General features: G+C 36.7%; 1 protein-coding gene across 2 annotated transcripts in view; it reads right to left on the bottom strand.

The window, feature by feature from the left end:
• Argl (Argininosuccinate lyase) overlaps positions 1–19,976 on the bottom strand; it is a 350,034-nt gene that overhangs the window by 86,539 nt on the left and 243,519 nt on the right. For both annotated transcript variants that reach the window (XM_090392053.1, XM_090392054.1), the window contains exons 12-13: positions 14,257–14,341; positions 5,739–5,798 (exon numbers count right to left, since the gene is read on the bottom strand). In XM_090392053.1, coding sequence (XP_090248179.1) covers positions 5,739–5,798; positions 14,257–14,341 — 145 coding nt within the window. The remainder of the gene's footprint in view (positions 1–5,738; positions 5,799–14,256; positions 14,342–19,976) is intronic.

Below are 19,976 nucleotides of genomic sequence, written 5' to 3' on the forward strand. Positions count from 1 at the left end.
TTATTTATTGTGTATCTATATGTCTACTCATGGTTTACCTCTTTTAAAACTTAAGCTCTCACTCTATCAATATAGGGAGCATTTTTTACATCACTCACCAACTTAGTCAGTCTTCTCTGAACCCTCTCCACAGCCTCCTCATCTCCAAGGAATTCAATTGACCAGACCTGAGCAAAGTAATCCAAATGTGGAAGTATCAACGCTTTATAAAGGGAATAATAACCTCTTTATCATAGAAAATAACATAGAAAATAAATAACAATAAGGTGGCAAGATGTTCTGGAAGTTGGTGAAGAAGCTCAGAAATGGAGGAAAGAGTGCAGTAAAAGGAATTAGAGATGATAAAGGTGACATGAAAACAGAAGAAAAAAGATATCCTTGAAGTATGGAGTAATTACTTTGAAAAATTGCTAAATGAAACAAGCAGTGATTATAGCACAGTGGTAAAAAACACTGACCAGGTATGCAGTCAGGAATACATATCCATACTTGAAGTAGAAAAAGCCATTAAAAGCCTGAAATGTGGAAAGGCAGCAGGAGTAGATGATATTCGACCAGAAATGCTCAGGTATGGAGGTATAAAAGTCTTACAGTGGCTGCACTGCATAGTTCAGAAGGCCTGGACAGAGGGACGAATTCCAGATGATTGGAGTAGAGCTCTCATAGTACACATATATAAAAAGGGAAATAAAACAAAGTGAGAATTACAGAGGTATTTCATTATTGAGTGTTTTTGGTAAGATATATGCAAGTATACTCGAGAAACGTTTGAGAAGGATTCTGGAAGAGAAGCATGGTGAAGAACAAGCTGAATTCAGGCCAGATAGAGGCTGTCAGCATCAGATTTTCACTTTATGACAGATAGTTGAGAAATCATAGGAATATAACAAAGATCTGTATTTAAGTTTTGTAAATCTGGAAAAAGCATATGACAAGGTGCTAAGAGAGAAGCAATTCAGTTATATGGTGTTAATGGGGAATTATATCAAGCAATACTTAAAGTCTTTGTTTTAGGTGTAAGTCAGCAGTTAGAATTGAAGGAGGTACAGGAAGGTGGTTTAATGTTAAATCTGATATCAGACAAGGATGTACATTATCCCTTCTGTTATTCATTATCTATATGGATCACATTATGAAGGAAAGTGGTATTAAATCTGATATCAAAATTGAAGATGTTAATCTCAGCTCTTTGCTTTATGCAGATGCTGCTATACTTCTAAATAAATCTGCTACAAGTCTGCAAGATTCCCTGACTAAATTAAATAACTGTTGTAATAGATATGGTATGAAGGTCAGCATTAAAAAGACAAAGACAATGAAAATAGGCAGAAACATTGAAAATATCAACTGCATGGTGAATGGAGAACGTATAGAACAAGTAAAACATTTCAGCTACTTAGGCACGATTTTTAGTGAAGATGGTTAATTAAATATGGAAATAGACAATAGAATCAACAAAGCTGGTATGGTAGGAAGTCAACTTGAATAAATTTATATGGAATAAGAGAGAAATTAGCCAAAACACTAAATTAGCTGTATACAAGACAGTGTTGAAACCAATTTTAACTTATGGATCTGAGAGCTGGGTCGGAAGTAAAACACTTGATGAAAGACTAGAGAGTGCAAATATGAGAGTCCTTAGAAAGGTTAGGGTTACGAACAGATGGCATCAATGGTAATATCATAGTAAAAATGAGGATATTAGGAAAGAACTTGACATTGTCAGCATCCAGGAATGCATTAACAGAGCTAATCTCAGGTGATATGGTCACCTAAACAGAATGGGCAAGGAAAGATTAGCAAAACAAGTGTTCTCTGCCAGGTTGGCAGGAAAAAAACCCAGAGGAAGAACAAGATATAGGGGTATTGATACAGTAAAGAAAGTACCTTATTAGATAGAAATATAAGATCTGATAATGTTGGAGTCTTGACAGGTAACAGACTGATTTGGAAGAAAATTGTAGATAGGAAGTTAGTAATAATGTAAATTTTTCATGTAGAACTATCATATTCTGTACACCCATCATTATCATCATCAAGAATTTGATGATGATGATACACAACTGGGCAGCATGTTTTAAAATCTGCTCTTGTTTCAGTAAACTGGTTGTCTTTTATAATAAAGTCAGACGAGTACACCTGATTAAGATCAATATATATATATATATATATATATATATATATATATATATATTCCTCTTAATCAGGTGTACTGGTCTGACTTTATTATATTCTATATATATATATAGACAGGGCTTGGTAGTGGGAACTAAACTGTTCAACTTTTATGTCAGTATATTGCTAGAAGACACTTTGATGTGAAGATGTGAATTTACAAATCTTGTGGTTCTTCAGGATAAAACTCCATTCCATACAACCTGCCATCCACACTACTTAATCCTTCCTCTACACAAAATGTTACTATCTACATACTGTACTACAATCCATCAACTGCACATATTATCTTATATCATCACTAATATTACATTTTATAAACTGTCTTGTCACTGGGGCTAATTTGCTGGTATGGGTGGATGAAAAACTCCCAGGACAAAAAAACCTACTACCTCTGTATGAGATTGGCTAACTCCTTTTCAATTGATGAAGCCCATGTAAAAAAGATTCATCTTGACACAATGAGAATCAAACTTGTGTCTTTTTCCAATCTAAGGAGGTGCAGGGTCCCATCTTTCTTTCAAGTGCACTATGGAGGCACTGAATGTCAGATATTCATCTATCATCAAACCAACAGCACAGAAGTAAGAGGTGGCATTTGAGGTGGCATCAAGGTCTTTTTAACAAGCTACCATGTTATAGTCTTCCTCATGCCCTTTGTGATTTGATTATCAACTATCTCTATGATTCTTCATTACATATCTTTGTCAATGCCTTCTTCTCATCACATTTCTTTATACCCTATATCAATAACCTTCTTTCTTACTTCAAATCCTATCCATAGTTTGCTGATAACTGTACTCTCCATTCTTCTTCATCATTTGAAAAGTCCTATCCTACTAAAATGATTGGAGCTTCAAGATTGTCCACCAATGCCTTAAACACTGGTCCCTGTTCACCATTCTCAAGTGGGGTGAAGACACTTTAGTGAATTTCAAAATGCACTCCTGTCTTATTACCTAGAAGAAGAAGATCCTAATTCACTCCCTCTTATATTTGATAACGTTCTAATTTCCACTGAAGATCAGTTCCCTTCTTAGGCTGACTTTCACATCTAGATTATCGTGGAATAAACATATCACATCAATATGTTTATGCCAAGATATGTTTATTACATCAAAAGAATATGAAAAATCTTTTTTCCTCCTGTTCAAAATGTTACTTTTCTGATCAATTCCTTCCATCTTATAAATTCCAAATCTGACCACCCTCAGAATATCATTCTCATATTCAGGGCTGTGCACCCAAAACCTCTTTAAAAAATCTTAATTATATACAGAAATGGGTAAATTGTATAATAGATGATTATTCCTATTAGGCAGTTGCCCTTCAGTCACTTTCACACAGCCATTCTGTTTATGCATTATTTTTTGGCTACTTTCATGGATATCACTGTACTGGCCCCTACTACTACTACCCTATCTTTCACTTTCCTCTAATCATGCAAGAACATCAGCAGCCTCTTATCAGCATCTGTACATAGTTCAACTTCAAACATACCAGTGGAGTTGGAAAAAAAACATGTATGGAACAGTTTTTCTCATACTATTTGTTTTCATTGAATACCATGCTCAGCTTTTCAAGAAACATTTTAATAAAATTCTTCTTTCTCCTTAACCACTTGCCTATACATGGCACAATTGTGTAATAGGTCTTTAACCTGTTATTAGTGTGGGATCAATATATAAAAAAAAATTGTCAAAAACTGTTATCACTGAAATGAGAGAGCAGGTTCATTTGCTTTGACATATAGCCTTTCAATGGATATGCAGCAGTAACTATTCATATTCCTTGATGGTGGAAAAGATTCAACCATCAATGCATACTCTGTCTCTCTCTCTTTTGCAAAAGCATAGACAGGTGAGTCATAATCAAGCTTTGTGCAAATGGGTGCACGATGAAAGTAAAGCAAGGAACATAGATCAGCAGGAAAGAGGAAATACAGGAAATTCAACTGCACTTTTCTCTTTCTGACAAATGTTTGCTAGAAATGTGTGCTTGTCATAAATGATTCATAGGAACTTGGTTTCTCCTTGCTAATGGGATAATAGTTTATTCCAACCTTAATTATTATTATTCGGGCCTCCATGGAGTCAAAAGACTCATCGCAGGAGGTCCACAAAGTCTATCAAGACTCATTATGGGAGGTTCCTTCTAGGAAACACAAAGTCTATCATACCACTCCTTAAACTCGTTGACCGTTCTTGCTCTCACCACTCTATCAGGCAATGTATTCCATGGTTCAACTACCCTCCATACAAAGAAACCACTCCTCACCCACTCCTCACCCTCTTGCTCACAGTTTCCTTCCGTAACTTCCAGGGATGGCCCCCCCCCTTGTCATCACTCCTTCCCACTGTTTTCAACCAAGCGAAAGAACTCCCCAGTGTCAATGTTCTCTTACTTGACAATTTTTTTTTTTCTACTTACTATTATTATAATATGGGTATCTTGATCTGGAGACTCATTGAGGGAGACCCACACTAACTTTTATACGCATAAAACCTATCATATCTCTCCTTAAATTCATTTGCTGTGGACACTCATGACTATCTCTGGCAATTCACTCCACTCACTCACCACTCTCCACACAAAAAATCTAGTCAGCACACTCTTATCAACCATGCTGGTTGATAAGAGTGTGGTTTTCTCTCTCTCTCTATTTTTCATGTATTGAAATGTGGACAAGGAATATGAGCTGTCATAAATGAGTCCTAGGAACTTGGCCTCTCCTGGCTACTGGGATAACAGTTTGTCCCAACATTAACCCTGAGTCTGGATTAAGATTGAATTTTTAGAAAAAGTGTACACAAACTCTTTCTTATGCTGAAAACCAGAATCTGTTATTAAGAGTACATGAAGATATATGATCAATAGTTTTTTAATATTGCCTTTCAATGATCATACTGTTTCAGGAATAAAAATGATGAAGTCATCAACATGGTGATCACTTTATGACAGTAAAAACTGTTACACTTAAGAGAGAGCTTGATGAATATACTAATCTTGGTAATATGGCTGGAACAGTGTGCATTTCCCAGCCATACTACCCCAAACCTCTTCAAGATTCAGGTGGAGGGAGATGCCACCTGAGTCTTGGAAAAAAAAAAAAGTTATTTTCTAGAAAGTATACTGGATGACACACCGAAGTCAGGCATTAACTATTTTTCCATTATTTTACAAAGACAAGTGATCAGAATGAGAGAACAGGACAGTAATTGTCTGTAAGTTTTGGATTTTTAAACTGGACAAGAAAGTATGTTATTATCAGGTATAATTTACAATGAGGTCTCATCAGTGGGAACCACTAGCTTTCACTGATGAGAACTCAGTCAAGGCCAAAACCAGTCTGGGTAGCAACACCTTCCCATAATGCATAGCAATATACATGTCCAAAAGAAAGTGTGCTTGACATTATATATAGATGGTCAACTTACTTCAAGATTAAACAACAATATAATTTCTTTTCAAATATAATTTACTTTGCAACCAAGTCTCCGTTATGGAAAATATTGATCATATTGATAAAAATAAGCTTTGAAAACTTGAAAATGCAAACTCACCTGAAGATCTTTGTTAAAAGCACTTGGCAATCCTTTCAGAACCACTAATATGCCCATACACTAGTAAATCAAAATTATAATATACATACATTTATACATACATACTATATATACATATAAAGTAGTCATCAGTGAGTTTCATGACATTTGAACTCCTCATTAAGTGGAGAGAAAGGTTAGGTGTTCCGAATAACTGGTGCTCAGAAATTATTATTATTATTATTCAGGCCTCCATGGAGTCAAAAGACTCATCACGGGAGGTCCTTCCTAGGAAACACAAAGTCTATCAAGATTTCATCATGGGAGGTCCCTCCTAGTGGAGAGCTCAATGTTCAGATAATAGGAAAAGCAACAGGAATGATAACTTTTTTGTATTTTTCTGATTTTAATAAGAAGGTTAATGTTCAGATAATAGATAAAATTGCGAATAACAGATATCAGAAGAATTCATTCTCAATATTAGGTTGGAGTTTGAATGGTCAAATGCTGTGAAGTCAAATGCCATGTAATTCAAGGTAAATACAGAATATATTTTAAATATCTCTAAATTTCTTGAATTGAACAGAATTCATTCATCAAGTAACTTTACTTAATAAAATATGATTCCTTACACACTTCATCTGTAATATATCACAGCCAGATAATCTACTCAAAGAAGGGTAGAAGTGGGAATATAGGTTGTATGAATGTAATGATAAATAATACATGCAGTAAAGGTATACTTGTGGAATGATAATTATTATTATTAACATCAGATGCCCATGGAATCAGAAGACTCATTCATTGTGGAGATACACATTCCCATACAAGATGATCATCGAACTGACTATAAACTCATTCACAGTTTCTATACTCACTGCACTCACATGAAATGTATTCCATTCACCAACCATTTTCCTGCTCCTCATTCTCACACCCTCCTTATATAGCTTCTGGGAATGGACTCTTATTCTACACTTGTCACAATCTACTCTATGAAAAATTTCCTCCACATTAATCTGGTAATAATCCCCCTCACTAACTTATATTCTCAAGGCTCTGTAAGTTATCATGCATCTCAGAGATCTAACAATGATCAGATTTGTGCACCATGGCAGTCCATATGTGGCCTGCATCAAGGCCTTGCACAGGGGAGCCATAACATCTTTGCTTCAACATTACAAGGTATTCCTCATCACTGCCATAATCTGTGATGTCCTGAAAATTTCAAAATGTGACTCCCTAACTTCAAGTCTCTATCCACCATCACTCCCAGATCTCCTTCAAAATTTCCCATTAACTGTATACTCCACGTCTCATGCTTGCCTACCAAATTTCAAGACCTCACACTTTGTAACATTAAACTGATAGCTCTAATCGCACAGTCCATTCAGATCCTCCTGTAAGACCACATCTGCTTTACTCCTCATAGTTCTCCTTAACTTTTGGATCATCTGCAAACAGCTGCATATCTCCAGTTAAGCCTTTCCCAATATCATTAACATATAAGTAATTTTAAACCAAATTCTGAATCTAACCTCACCAATCTCTCTAACACCTTAACCACCACCCCAGACACGCAGACTGGCCTATAATCTGAGTCTCATTCTTATCTCCCCCTTTCGTTAAGTGGAACAGTTGGACTCTCTGTCCACTCCATTGGGAATTGTCTTGTTGCAAGACTCATGTTAAACAGGCATGCCAAGGATGCTGTTAACTATCTGGAGTAATTCTTCAAGACATGTAGTGATATGTTATAAAGTGCTATTGCCTTTTTAACATCAAATTTACTTAATCTAACATACCTCCTGCTGACTCACTGTCAGTCCTTCTTCCACCATACAAACTGAAGTTCCTCATGATGTTGCATTCATGAGGATGAAATACCCTAATAAACCACACAGATATTACAGTATGATATACCTGTGCATTTCATTAAAGTTTATTACCTTGGTTATCATGTTATTTTCAATGTTTAATCATTATGCCAGAAGGTACCTTAAAGATAAGATTATAAGGTGTTTAACTGTTTGTGATAAGTGAGTTTTATATTGGCTATGCAGGAGAATTCAAATGCAGATGACATGATAATGATGGTGGATGGGTAAGATATAAGACAGCATAAACTGTGTGTCAAAGAAATCTGAAGAGAGACATGGGATAGTACAACAGAGGAGTAAAATTTGCAGGATTTTGGGTGTGCTACCTACAATTAATACTTTTGGCTTAAGGAGAAAGCACAGTTCAAGAATTCTATTATATTATGTCAAGAAATCATGCAAAGAGATGCTCAAGCTATGTGAATATTTAGAAAGTGTTTGTTGGGAGAAAAGATCTGCATGCAAGTGATGGACATCATTTGAATAGACATGCAAGGTACATTTGAAGATGCACCTGTCTGGCAACAGTGTACGTGAACTAGGAAAACTTAAATTACTGGGAGAAATGTATTAATATTATTTATTATTATCATCAGTCAAGAACTGCCATGAATTTCCTGGAGAAATCGGGATGCTCAAGAAAGTCTTTAGATGATAGATTATTTTCATTACCTGGTATGAGATTGCCACTCTGCTTATATGAGACCAAAGTGGCTTGACTGTGTTAGAAATCTAGGACAGGGTTTAGAGATTATTATTATTTTTTTTTTTTATTTTTTTTTTTTGGATACCCATGGAGTTAATTTTCAGGACTTCCTTCATGTTCTCACTACCCTATCAGGCAATACATTTCACAGTTCAGCTGCCATCCATGAAAAAAACCACTTGTAATCCTCTTACTCACCACCTCCATTTACAACTTCCAGGGATGGGCCCATGTCCTTGCTGTTCTACCATATAAAAGAATTCCCCAGTGTCAATCCTGTAACTACTTCTCAACAATTTAAATGTCCCAATTATATTACCTCTTTGTCATCTATTCACCAAACTCTTCAGTCCATATATCCTCAGTTTATCTTAATTAACATTGTACAGTCCTGATATCATGTTTATTACCTACTTTTGCACTCTCTCCAAGGTTAATTTATCCCTTTTAAATACCACCAACCAAATATAAGTACAATAATCCAGATGTGGTCTGATCAGGGTTTTATTATTATTATTATTACTACCCCAAGACCTCATGGAGTCAAAGCCTAATCTTGGAGGTCCTTTTATCACACCCACAGCTCATCATGCCGTGTCTTAAACACACTCAAACTCCTTGGAGACAGCACACTCTCAGGCAAGGCATTCCAATCATTCACAACTCTGCATGAAAAAAACCTGCCTCTCACTCCCCTACTCACACCCTCTTTATACAGTTTCCATGGATGACCTCTGGTTCTCCCCCGATCTCCCACTATTCTCTGTAGAACTTTTCCAGCATTGATCCTATAACAACCCCTTACCAACTTGTAGGTCTCTATCATATCTCCCCTTTTCCTCCTGTCCACCAGACTCTGCAAATTACATCTCTCAATCTTTCCTCATACTCGACATTCCAGAGGTCAGAAACTGCCTTAGTCAGTCAGTCGCCTTTGGACCCTTTCCAACATCTCTTCACCGTTCTGAAAACCAGGTGACCAAATCTGGGCACAATAGTCCATGTGTGGCCTAATCAAAGCCTTATACGATGGAACAAGAATTTCCCAACTTCTACACGTCAGTGTCCTCTGCATCATTCCCAGAAGTCTTTGTGTTGTCTTCACAATTTTGGTGATGTGTCCCTTAAATTTTAGATCCTTATCCACTATCACCCCCCCCCCCCTCAGATCTCTTATTTCCTCTACCTCCAACAATATATTCTCACCAAGCATAAATTCTGCATCCCATCTTTGTTTTCCAAATTTTAAAACCTTACATTTTGCAACATTGAACTCATATCCCCATTTCTGTGCCCAATCACTCAATTTATTCACGTCTTCTTAAGGCCACAACATCTTCACTACTCTTCATGGTTCGTCCCAACTTCGCATCATCTGCAAACAACTGAATATCTCCATCCAAATCTTCACCAATATCATTAATATACAAGTTAAACAATAATGGCCCTAAAACAGGCCCCTGAGGCACTCCACTAGTGACTTTCCTTTTCCTGGATATCGCTCCCCCATACACAACTTGTTGATACCTATCAGATAGCCAGTCTCCAATCCAATGCACCAATCTAATATCCAACCCCATCTGCTCTAGTTTGACTGTCAACTTATCATGAGGTTAAATAAAAATAAAGTAAGTAGATTACTAAAACATGACCTCCCTTTAGCAAATCCATGCTGTCCATCAAAGATAATATTATTGTTGTCAACCCAATTCTGGATCCTAGTTCTCACAAGCTTCTCCAACAACTTAACCACAACACCCTGACACACAGATAGGCCTACAGTTTGAAGCTTGAGTTCGATCATTACTGCTATTGCAAGAAATGCCAATGCAAATGTTGAAGATTTAGCAAAAGATCTTAATTCATCGTCATCAACCATTCACTGCCATTTGCAAGAACTTGGAATAGAGTCTAAGCTCAGCAAGTGGGTTCCTCACTAACTGGTGAATAACAATTGATGAAAACACATCAATATCTGCACCTCATCTTCATTCTTGAGAAGTTTAATCTCCGTTTTTGAGTTGTGTTGTCACTGGTGATGAAAAGTGGATACTTTACAAGAATGTTAAGTAGTAGGTTCATTTAGGGGAACAGGCTAAAAACCTCAGCCAAAACAAGACCTTCACCCTGAGAAGGTTTTGTTAAGCATTTGGTGGGATATGGATGGTATTATACTTTGAACTCTTGCCATAAAACCAAACAATCACAGCTGAAGTATACTGTGAACAACTTGATTGATTGAATGAAAAACTGAAAGAAAAGAAGTATCCTCTGGTCAATCGAAAGGGTGTTATTTTTCACCATGATAACACATGCCCTCATAGTATGATGCAAGAATTACCTGTACCAAGATTGAGGAACTCAGATGGGAAAAGCTTCCATATCCTCCATATTCTCCTAATCTTGCATCTTCAGATTGCTACCATTGAATGTTTTTCCACTTGGCCATACTACAAATTAAAGATGTCAAGAAACTATATTCCTGGTTCAATCCTCCATCCAAGTACAAGCAAACAAAGCCTGCACGTGAAGGAACTTCATGACTGTGCAACTCGTATATAGAGGCAAATACTTCACATCACTTGCCTTAGTATCCCATAATGCAAAGCACATATCCTTACAGACATGTATAATGCTATACATTATCCTTCCCATAATGCATAGTATTATACACGTTTCTTATATATATCCCTTACTGCATGAGGGTGTTTTGTACATGGTCTGCTGCTCTGCCATAATAATTCAAAATACATGTAATTTTGTTGGCATTCTCTTTAATTAGCTACAGATTCCTACACTGTCCATAATGAGCATGTTTACATTGATAGCATAATTTGCAAAGTAGATTCCTAGTACGGACAATGGATGTCTAATTTCCTTTAGGAGAGCAAATAATAAGTTATTATTTTCCTGGAACTTGCAGACAGTGGTAGAAGCATCACATGCACAAAACTTACTTCTTACCCATTTACTCCCCACTCCTTTTACAATTTCCAGGAATGGCTCCTTGTCCTTGCTCCTTTCCATCATTCTACCATACAGTTTAAATGTCTTGATCATGTCGCCCCCTGCCCAGTGGCATATTTAGGTATAGGCCGTATAGGCCCAGGCCTAGAGCGGCAAATTTTGAGGGATGGCAGAAATTTCCAGGCTCTCATTTTTGTAATTATAACATGTTCCTTATATGCCACATCTACTCACAAGTAGAGAAATATTTTTCTTTTCCTCGTTGTAAATTTAGCCTGAAAGCATATTGGCATGTAATCAGATTCTGCATAACTATACAGACAGACAGTTGCACGGAAAGCTACTGTATTGTTGTCGGTAACTTGACACAAAGGCTGAATTCGATCCCTTTCTTGCTGAGCACATTGCCAAAAGTGGGAAAAAAGGAAAAGGTTTCATTTCCTATCTTTCCTTTGCCACGTACGAGGAATTTATTAAAATAAGGGGCAAGAAAGTAATCCAATTTATTGTGGAAGAACTTAAAATAGCTCAGAGTACTATTCCATAAGTGTTGACTCAACACCAGACTTGTCTCATGTTGATCAGCTGTCCTTCATTGTACGATATGTGAAAGAACATAGAACTCCTGTGGAGTGTTTCTTTCATTTCATTCCTAATGTAAGTCACAAATCTGAGAGTTACAAGAGGCAGTTTTGACTTCCCTAAACGAGCTTGGGACTGATGTAGCAAATTGCAGAGGGCAGGCATATGATAATGCTAGTAACATGTCAGGCAAGTACACAGGACTGCAAGCAAGAATTCTTGAAATAAATCCATTGGCAGAATTCACACCATGCGTTGGACATTCTCTGTCTCTAATTGGTACTTGCACTGCCGAATCCTGTCCATACTCTTCCAATTTTTTGATCTTCTTCAGAAACTGTACGTATTTTTCACATCTTCAACACATCAGTGGAGTGTTCTAAGAAAGCACCTGGAAACTTCTGGAAAAGTAATCAAACGTCTTTCGCCTACTCGTTGGTCAGCTCGTGATGATGCCTGTCGGAGTCTTTGTGAGGGATGGATGGAAATAATTTCCACTTTGTCCGAAATTGAAAATGACACCACCCAGAAGAAAGTTATGTGATATGAAGCAAGTGGGATTCTATAGCAACTTCACTCACTGGAGGTTGAGATCGTGACCTACCTATGCGTAGTTCATGAGGGACGCCGCTTCTAATATGAGGGGCGGCACTTTCTGTGGGTCTAGGGGTGGGAAATACCTAAATACGCCACTGCCCCTGCCCCATTTTGTCTTCTATCCATCAAACTCTGCAGTATGCAGAGTTTGATGGATAGAGTCCTCATAACCAACATTGTACAGTCCTGATATAATTTTTGTTATCTGTTTTTGCACCCTTTCCAAAGTTCAAATCCAAGTGACCAGATATGAGTAAAGAAATATGAATGTGGTGTGATCGAAGCGTTATAAAATGGGACAACTATCTCTCTCTGTCTATGTCCTCCTTGTAGCAATTCTCTGAAATGTCTTCACTATGTTTGCAATATATCATTGAAACTTCAAATCTCTATCCACAATCACCCCGAGATCTCTTGCTTCTTCCACTTCTTCAAGTATAACCCTACCAAGTGAGTATGAAGCATCCCATCTGTGGATTGATCTCTTAGTGAAACACAGTTTGGCTTTTGAAATGGTTTTAGTACTACAGAGGTCCTTTTGTGTGCCCAAATATTGATACAAAAATGCATAGAAAAACAGAAAACTGTCTTTATATGTTTCGTAGATTTTGAAAAAGCTTTCTATACGGTCAGATACACTAACTTAACAGAAGTCCTCCAACAAATAGGGCTAGATGAAAAAGACATTAGACTAATCAGAAATATGGTGGAATCAATCAACTCCCATTCAATTAGACAGCATTACCACCAGTGATATTAACATCGAAAGAGTGAAACAAAGATGCGTGCTCTCACCACTCTTGTTCAACATATACTCAGAGGTAATCTTTAAAAAGGCATTGGAAGAATGTCCAGAGAGAATCACAATAAATGGAAAGATTAACAACCTACGATATGCAGATGACACAGTGCTAATTACAGATAACATCACGGACCTCCAAAAACTCAATGATAGAGTATACATAGAAAGCCAAAGAATGGGAATAAATATAAACATCAACAAGACGAAATACATGGTCATCAGCAAGTATCCAACCTCATCAATGAAACTGACACTCGATGAGAAAACTATCAATCAAGTGTCAAGGTATAAATATCTTGGTTGATGGCTTAACGAAAGGCAGGATCCTGAAATAGATATAAAGACAAGAATTGAAGTTGTGCGACAGTCTTTCATGAAAATGAAAACATTATTCTGCAATAAAGATCTAAACATAGAAGTAAGATGCCAAATGCTGAAATGTTATGTTTGGTCCAGTTTGCTCTATGGAGTTGAGACATGGACATTGAAGGCAGCAACCATCAAGAAAATGGAAGCCTTTGAGATGTATAGATGGCTATATAGATGAATGCTAAAGATATCATGGACAGAAAAAATAACCAATGAAGATATCTTAAAATCCATTGGCAAAGCCAAAGATCTCATACAAACAATGAAGAAATGAAAAACATCATATCTTGGCTACATCATGAGAAACACCAAATATCAGCTTCTACAAACCATTTTGGTAGGAAGAATTGATGGCAAAGGAGCTAGAGGAAGAAAAAGAATAACTTGGTTTGATAACATCAAGACATGGACAGGAAAGAGCAGCATACAACTGCTCAGATCAATGCAAGAATGTAGTTTGCCGAGATGGTCGCTGACCTTCAATAGAAGATGGCACCATAAGAAGAAGAAGTAGCAATGAATGAGTGGCAAGTTTAAGATATGATAGACACTGTACAATGTAGAACTACAGAATCAGCTCAGCACTAATAATGATACAGTATTAATTTACATAGTAAGCAAAAACATTGAACTTACATGTCCTATGATTCTTCCACTTTTACCCCGAATCAATTCCAGACTATCAGCATTTCTTTTCTGAGGCATAAGACTACTTCCTGTGCTATAAAAATAACACTGATTATAATAGGTTTTCAATTACTTTGTATTCTCAATAATATTTATAATGACACGTAACGGTGACTGCAGCAGATAAGACATATACTATAGTATTTTAGGATTCTGTAAATGCACTGTATAAAATACAAAATAGCAATTAATCACAATTCAAGTTAAACATGAGAGTATTAATATTGGAGTCAATACTCATCACGGAAATCACACTCTAGATACAATGCACTAATCACATGCACATGTTCATGCCTATCTGATAGTCAGTCACTTACAAATCACTAGTCTGTTATCCAATTCCATTTCCTTCAGTTTAGTAACCAACTTCTGGTGTGGCGCTCTGTCAAAAGTCTTTGCAAAATCCAAGTATGTCACTTGTTAATTAATTTTCACTGTATTAATTACAACACAATGATAAGAAAATAATTAATATTTATGAACTTATTTGCTGATATTTTGCTGGTATTATATCCAGCATCTTCACAGTACAAGAACAGTTTGTCACAGTACATGAAACAACAACAATTTGGTATAATAGTGGGACTAGTTAAAAAAAAAAATTGTAATGGACAACAGAAGGAACTAAAGTCCTAATTAGGTGCCATCTATGTGGGAAAAAGAGAGAAAACAGGTATCAATTAGATTTTAAATGACTGTCTCCCAGAATTTTGGCAAATTTACACAGCCATATTTGTTGAGGTTTGGAGTATGTTTTAAAGCTGCTGTTGATTCCAAAAACAATCTCTCTACACAGAAGTCTTATGACTTCTGTGTGTGTGTAGCACTTTTTTCTTCCATTATTGACCCTGTACGAAGGGGTAGTCAAGGCATGGTCCACTAGACCCAACTAGCCATAACGATAGTGCCAGATGTATATTTTATGTTCACCAAAATGAATGAAAATTTTACACGGAGTGGATGACAATCCGGTGGCTACGACCTTACTCTGGCAGGGAAGATTAAGAGATCATCATTAGAACTGTTGTCCAATTGGATTTTGAAAGCTTGGGACATCATTTTGCCAGAAATAAGGACATCATTTCACCAAGTTTTTTTTTAAAAACTGGCATCTCTAATGCCCTGGATGGGAGTGAAGATGTCTGCTGTTTGGGTAGATTGACAATGCACATGAGGAAACTGCTCTTGAGACAGGAAGTAGAGATAGCGAAAAGGAGATTCTTGGTAAGTTATACCCATTTTCAGTTTTTTTAAATCATGGTGATCTTATGATTCCAAAATGATAAAAGGACAAGCAATAATGAAACTGTTTGTTATAATTTTATTACAGAAGCATTGTTGCTAAAGATTCAAATATATTGTGTGATGAAGGTGAGAGGCTGATCACGTAAATAACATTGATTATTAAAATTTAAATGCATTCATTTTATAAATAATGTGAGAAATTTAATTATTAATTAGAATGGGGTTCCCCTCTCTTTCTCCCCCATCTGTTAGGATGGATTTCCACTGAATGAGGGATTAAGTATATGTATTTTATGACTGTAAATTTGTGTGTGTTCACGGGGCTAATTTGCCTGTGGTGAGTTTCACCACACTAGAGTTTTGTGGTGAAAAAACCCCTAACTCACCTTTAGTTGAAAAAGACCATTTAAAGGTTTCTCATCTTGGACATTAATCGAACCCAGGTCTTTCTGAACAAACAGCTTCGTCTATACCAACTGAGCTGTGGAGGCTCTATGTGAACAATTAAAATTATAATGAATATGAGGATTTAATTATAAATGTCAATTTAGTTTTTTCCTGAAAAACTTTGGTTTCCAAAAATCCCCACATACATCTCACACCACGATTTTTTAACTTTAATTTTGAGGAAAAATGTGCGAGTTATATTCAAGTAAATACGGTATCACACAAGACTACAGCAAAACTGTTACCATACCATACATCTATACCACAGTAATTAAAATCACCCATAATAATCACTCTTTCCTTGCTCAAATGAAGTTTCTTATACATTTCTTCATCACCATCCTCCACATTCCCTGGCCTATAACAGCATCCAACTAAATATATCTTTCTGTCAACCTCCATCACACACCACACAGCCTGGATCCTATTGCTGCTATTTCCCTCTTTCATGTCTATCTTATATGGACATAATTCCCCTGCTATCATCAGTAGCACATCCCATTTGCAAACAAACACAGCTGTTCACTTTTAGTTCTGTAACAAGTACTACCAGAGCCACTTATTGGCTGTGATTTTCCCACCACACCTGTCTTTGCCCAATCACCTTTATTATCACTTACTACATATATCCGCTGCGTCTCAATTGCTTTATTAGCATCCCAATCCAGTCCATTTCTATGCTGATCATCCCCAAACATACAACATACATTTAGTACTATTCCCGTCATCTACTCTCCCTATGGCATGTCTCCTTGTACCCCTGCTGCCCCTCTGTTTCCCTGTTCCTCTTGCATTATATTTCTCTCTTCATCTCTCATGCTACTACTGTTTCTACTGCCAAGCACTTCAGTCTTTTCAATACAATTCTTCCAATTTTTCACTTCACCTCTTACTTCTGACCTCTTGCTTGTATCACATACTGCACTTCCATCTATTAACAGTTTCTCCAATTCACTTGCTCAAATGTCATTTAAATGCAATCTGTCAGGTCTGTATAATTTCATTTTTCCCTCAAGTACATTCACCAACTACACTCTCTTCTCCTCACACATCACTACCCATCATCATTCCATTTGCACTGGTTTTCATTCCATTTGCATTTCTTTCATTTATGCTAACTTTCATTCCTTCAGTCTGTTTCGCATTCATAACTCAAAGTCTAACAAAATATCTCACTTTCTATAAATCCATACCATCTCTCGTCTCCTGTTCAGTCTTGCCACAAACACATTTTGTCACAAGTGTCATGTTGCATTCATGATATCAAACCATTTTTGAAAATTTTACATCATTAACAGCACCTTTGAAAAGTTCAGCAGTATCATTCTTCTGTTACTTTATTATAAAATGTGAATAAATTACTAAGGTAGGACCTACCTTTTACAAAGCCATGATGCCCACTATATAGTATCATATTCCTATCTTCCTATTTCTGAATTTTACCTTTAACCAACCTTTCTGATATGTGAACCACCACATATCAGAAAGTTCCAAGGGCGCGGAAAGAGGCTACAATAGTTAAGTGACATAAAGGTGGATCCAAGACAGAAATAGCAAACTACAGACCAGATCTAAAATTTAGATTAAACAACTTTATCAGAGGCAATGCCAGTTATCTAACATATTCTAGTGGCACATGTCCACCATACTGTCAAGTGCTACTGCTGTATTCACATTGATATTTTTCAACATGCTGAGCACCTCCAATTCTACCTCAACTCTCAGCCTTTGTAACATCAGTAAATGATCTCCACCAGGCTGATCCACCCTTGCCAGTGATCACTTAGTAATTCTACTATTTCTTCTGCTTCTGACACCTTCTCTCATCACCAGCATTGATTAAAGTTATCCTTCCGTAAAAATTCTTCTGCTTACTCATTACATAGCAAAAAAATTCTTTTGCATATAGTTGGACTACTTAACTAATTTTTCACATAATCTGATTTAGCCTTTCTTATCATATTAGTCCTCCGCACCTGCACTTTATATTGCTCACGAGCACACTGATCACTTTTTAATTTACTCATCCATTTAATCCCTACTCAGTTTATCCTCTTGACACTGATTATGCAAGTTCCAATACTACTCCTTAAAGTAATCCCTGACCATTTCTCAAGCAATACTGACATTCCTTGTAGCTTAGCTTCTCATAATCACCAGCTTTGTAATTTCACATAAACCCTTTCTTGACAAAGAATTCCACATGCTGAGCAACATCCCAGAACAAGACTGCACAGTCACTTTCCCCAAATCAGAGGTAGAGTTACTACTATAGTTATGTACAGAAGTTCTAATGCTATTAGAACTTCTGTATATATGGTCCTGTCTATTACATGCTGTTTCAGGTAATAATATCTTAGGAACTGTATAAATTCCATTTCTATCTTGTATGTCCTTTCTTCCTTCCAGTTTATATCCCCATAGTTGAAGTAATTGCCCATAAAAACTGGTTGGCCAAAACGCATTGTGCTACTCTTCCAGTGGACCCCTAGGTCTATAGCAGCTACCTACAATATATTTTGACCTATTGTCCTCTATCTCACACCAGATAGTTTCAAATGAACCATCTCCCTCAGATCTAAACTCCTTTTTAACTTCTATTTTTGTTAGTTAAAATTCTTCACCTATCATTAGTAATACCCCCCCCTCCATCCATTCTCCTACTATATTCTCTCTAAAAATACAATATCCCTCACATTCTCATATCACCTCACATCACCACCTCCAGCAATCCATCAGGTCTTACTTATGACAATTTTTGGCCAATTCGAACTGACCAATGATAAAACTTTTTCCTGACACTTTTAGCATTGATGTACGAAAATTCATCATCCACTTTGGCCCACAGTTATCCATGTATAATGTCATTACCAATCCATTTAGATCTGAAACCTGGGGAACTGCACCCAGCTGTTCATAGTTATTTCTGTATGCACACTCTTTTATCCAGGAGTGGCTTGATAAGTGCTCAATTGCACCCCCCACTAATATCTCTAGTTTTCCAGATTTTGCATTTACAACTTCTCACTAAACAACCAAATATCAAGCTCCAAAACCATTCAAATGAAGTCCATCAGGCATGTAAGTTCTTTCATTCATCAAATTCACTCCATACCTCTATGAACTGGACACCATTCCTCCAACACAGTCTTCTATTTCCTTCTTCCCAATTTTGTCCTATCATATGAGGCAGTAGACTTGCATTCTTCACTTCCTCACTCTTCATATTAGCTTCTTTCAACAACTCTTTCATATTCTCTCTAATTTAATATTTCTCACTTTTCAAATCATTTATGCCTCCCAGAACTGTTTTTTGTATTCATTATTTCATGTGATAATAGTCTTAATATATGAAAATGAGATGTGTACTTGTCTTACTAATTTTTTATTCATGAGCATATTGCCATGAATCACTTCTCCCTTCTGCAAACTAAGAGTTTCGCTAACATCCTTGATTTGCAGCTGGTAAACATGATTGTCAGTTTTTGCATCAAGTACACCTCAACATTTTCAGGGAATATGTTGTTGTTATTATTATTACCCAAGACCCCATGGAATCAAAGACTCATTTAGGAGGTCCTTTTGTCATATACACAGCTCATCACACTTAAACTCTCTGAAGACACCACACTCTCAGGCAAGGCATTCCAATCATCCACAACTCTGCATGCAAAAAACCTTCTCACTCCCCTGCTCACGCCCTCCTTATACAGCTTCCAGGGATGACCTCTGGTTCTCACCTAATCTCCCACTGTTTGCTGTAAAATCTCTACAACACTAATCCTATAACAACCCCTTATTAACTTGCAGGTTTCTATCATATCCCCCCTCTTCCTCCTATCCACTAGACTAAGTAAATTACATCTACTCAACCTTTCCTCACACTCGACATTCCAGAGGTTAGAAACTAATTTAGACAGTGGCCTCTGGACTCTTTCAAACATCTCTTCATCCTTTAGAAAACCAGGTGACCAAAT

Source organism: Typopeltis vanoorti, chromosome 4 (genome assembly GCF_054136105.1).
Source record: "Typopeltis vanoorti isolate ZY-2024b chromosome 4, IOZ_Tvanoo_1.0, whole genome shotgun sequence".
NCBI lineage: Eukaryota > Metazoa > Arthropoda > Arachnida > Uropygi > Thelyphonidae > Typopeltis > Typopeltis vanoorti.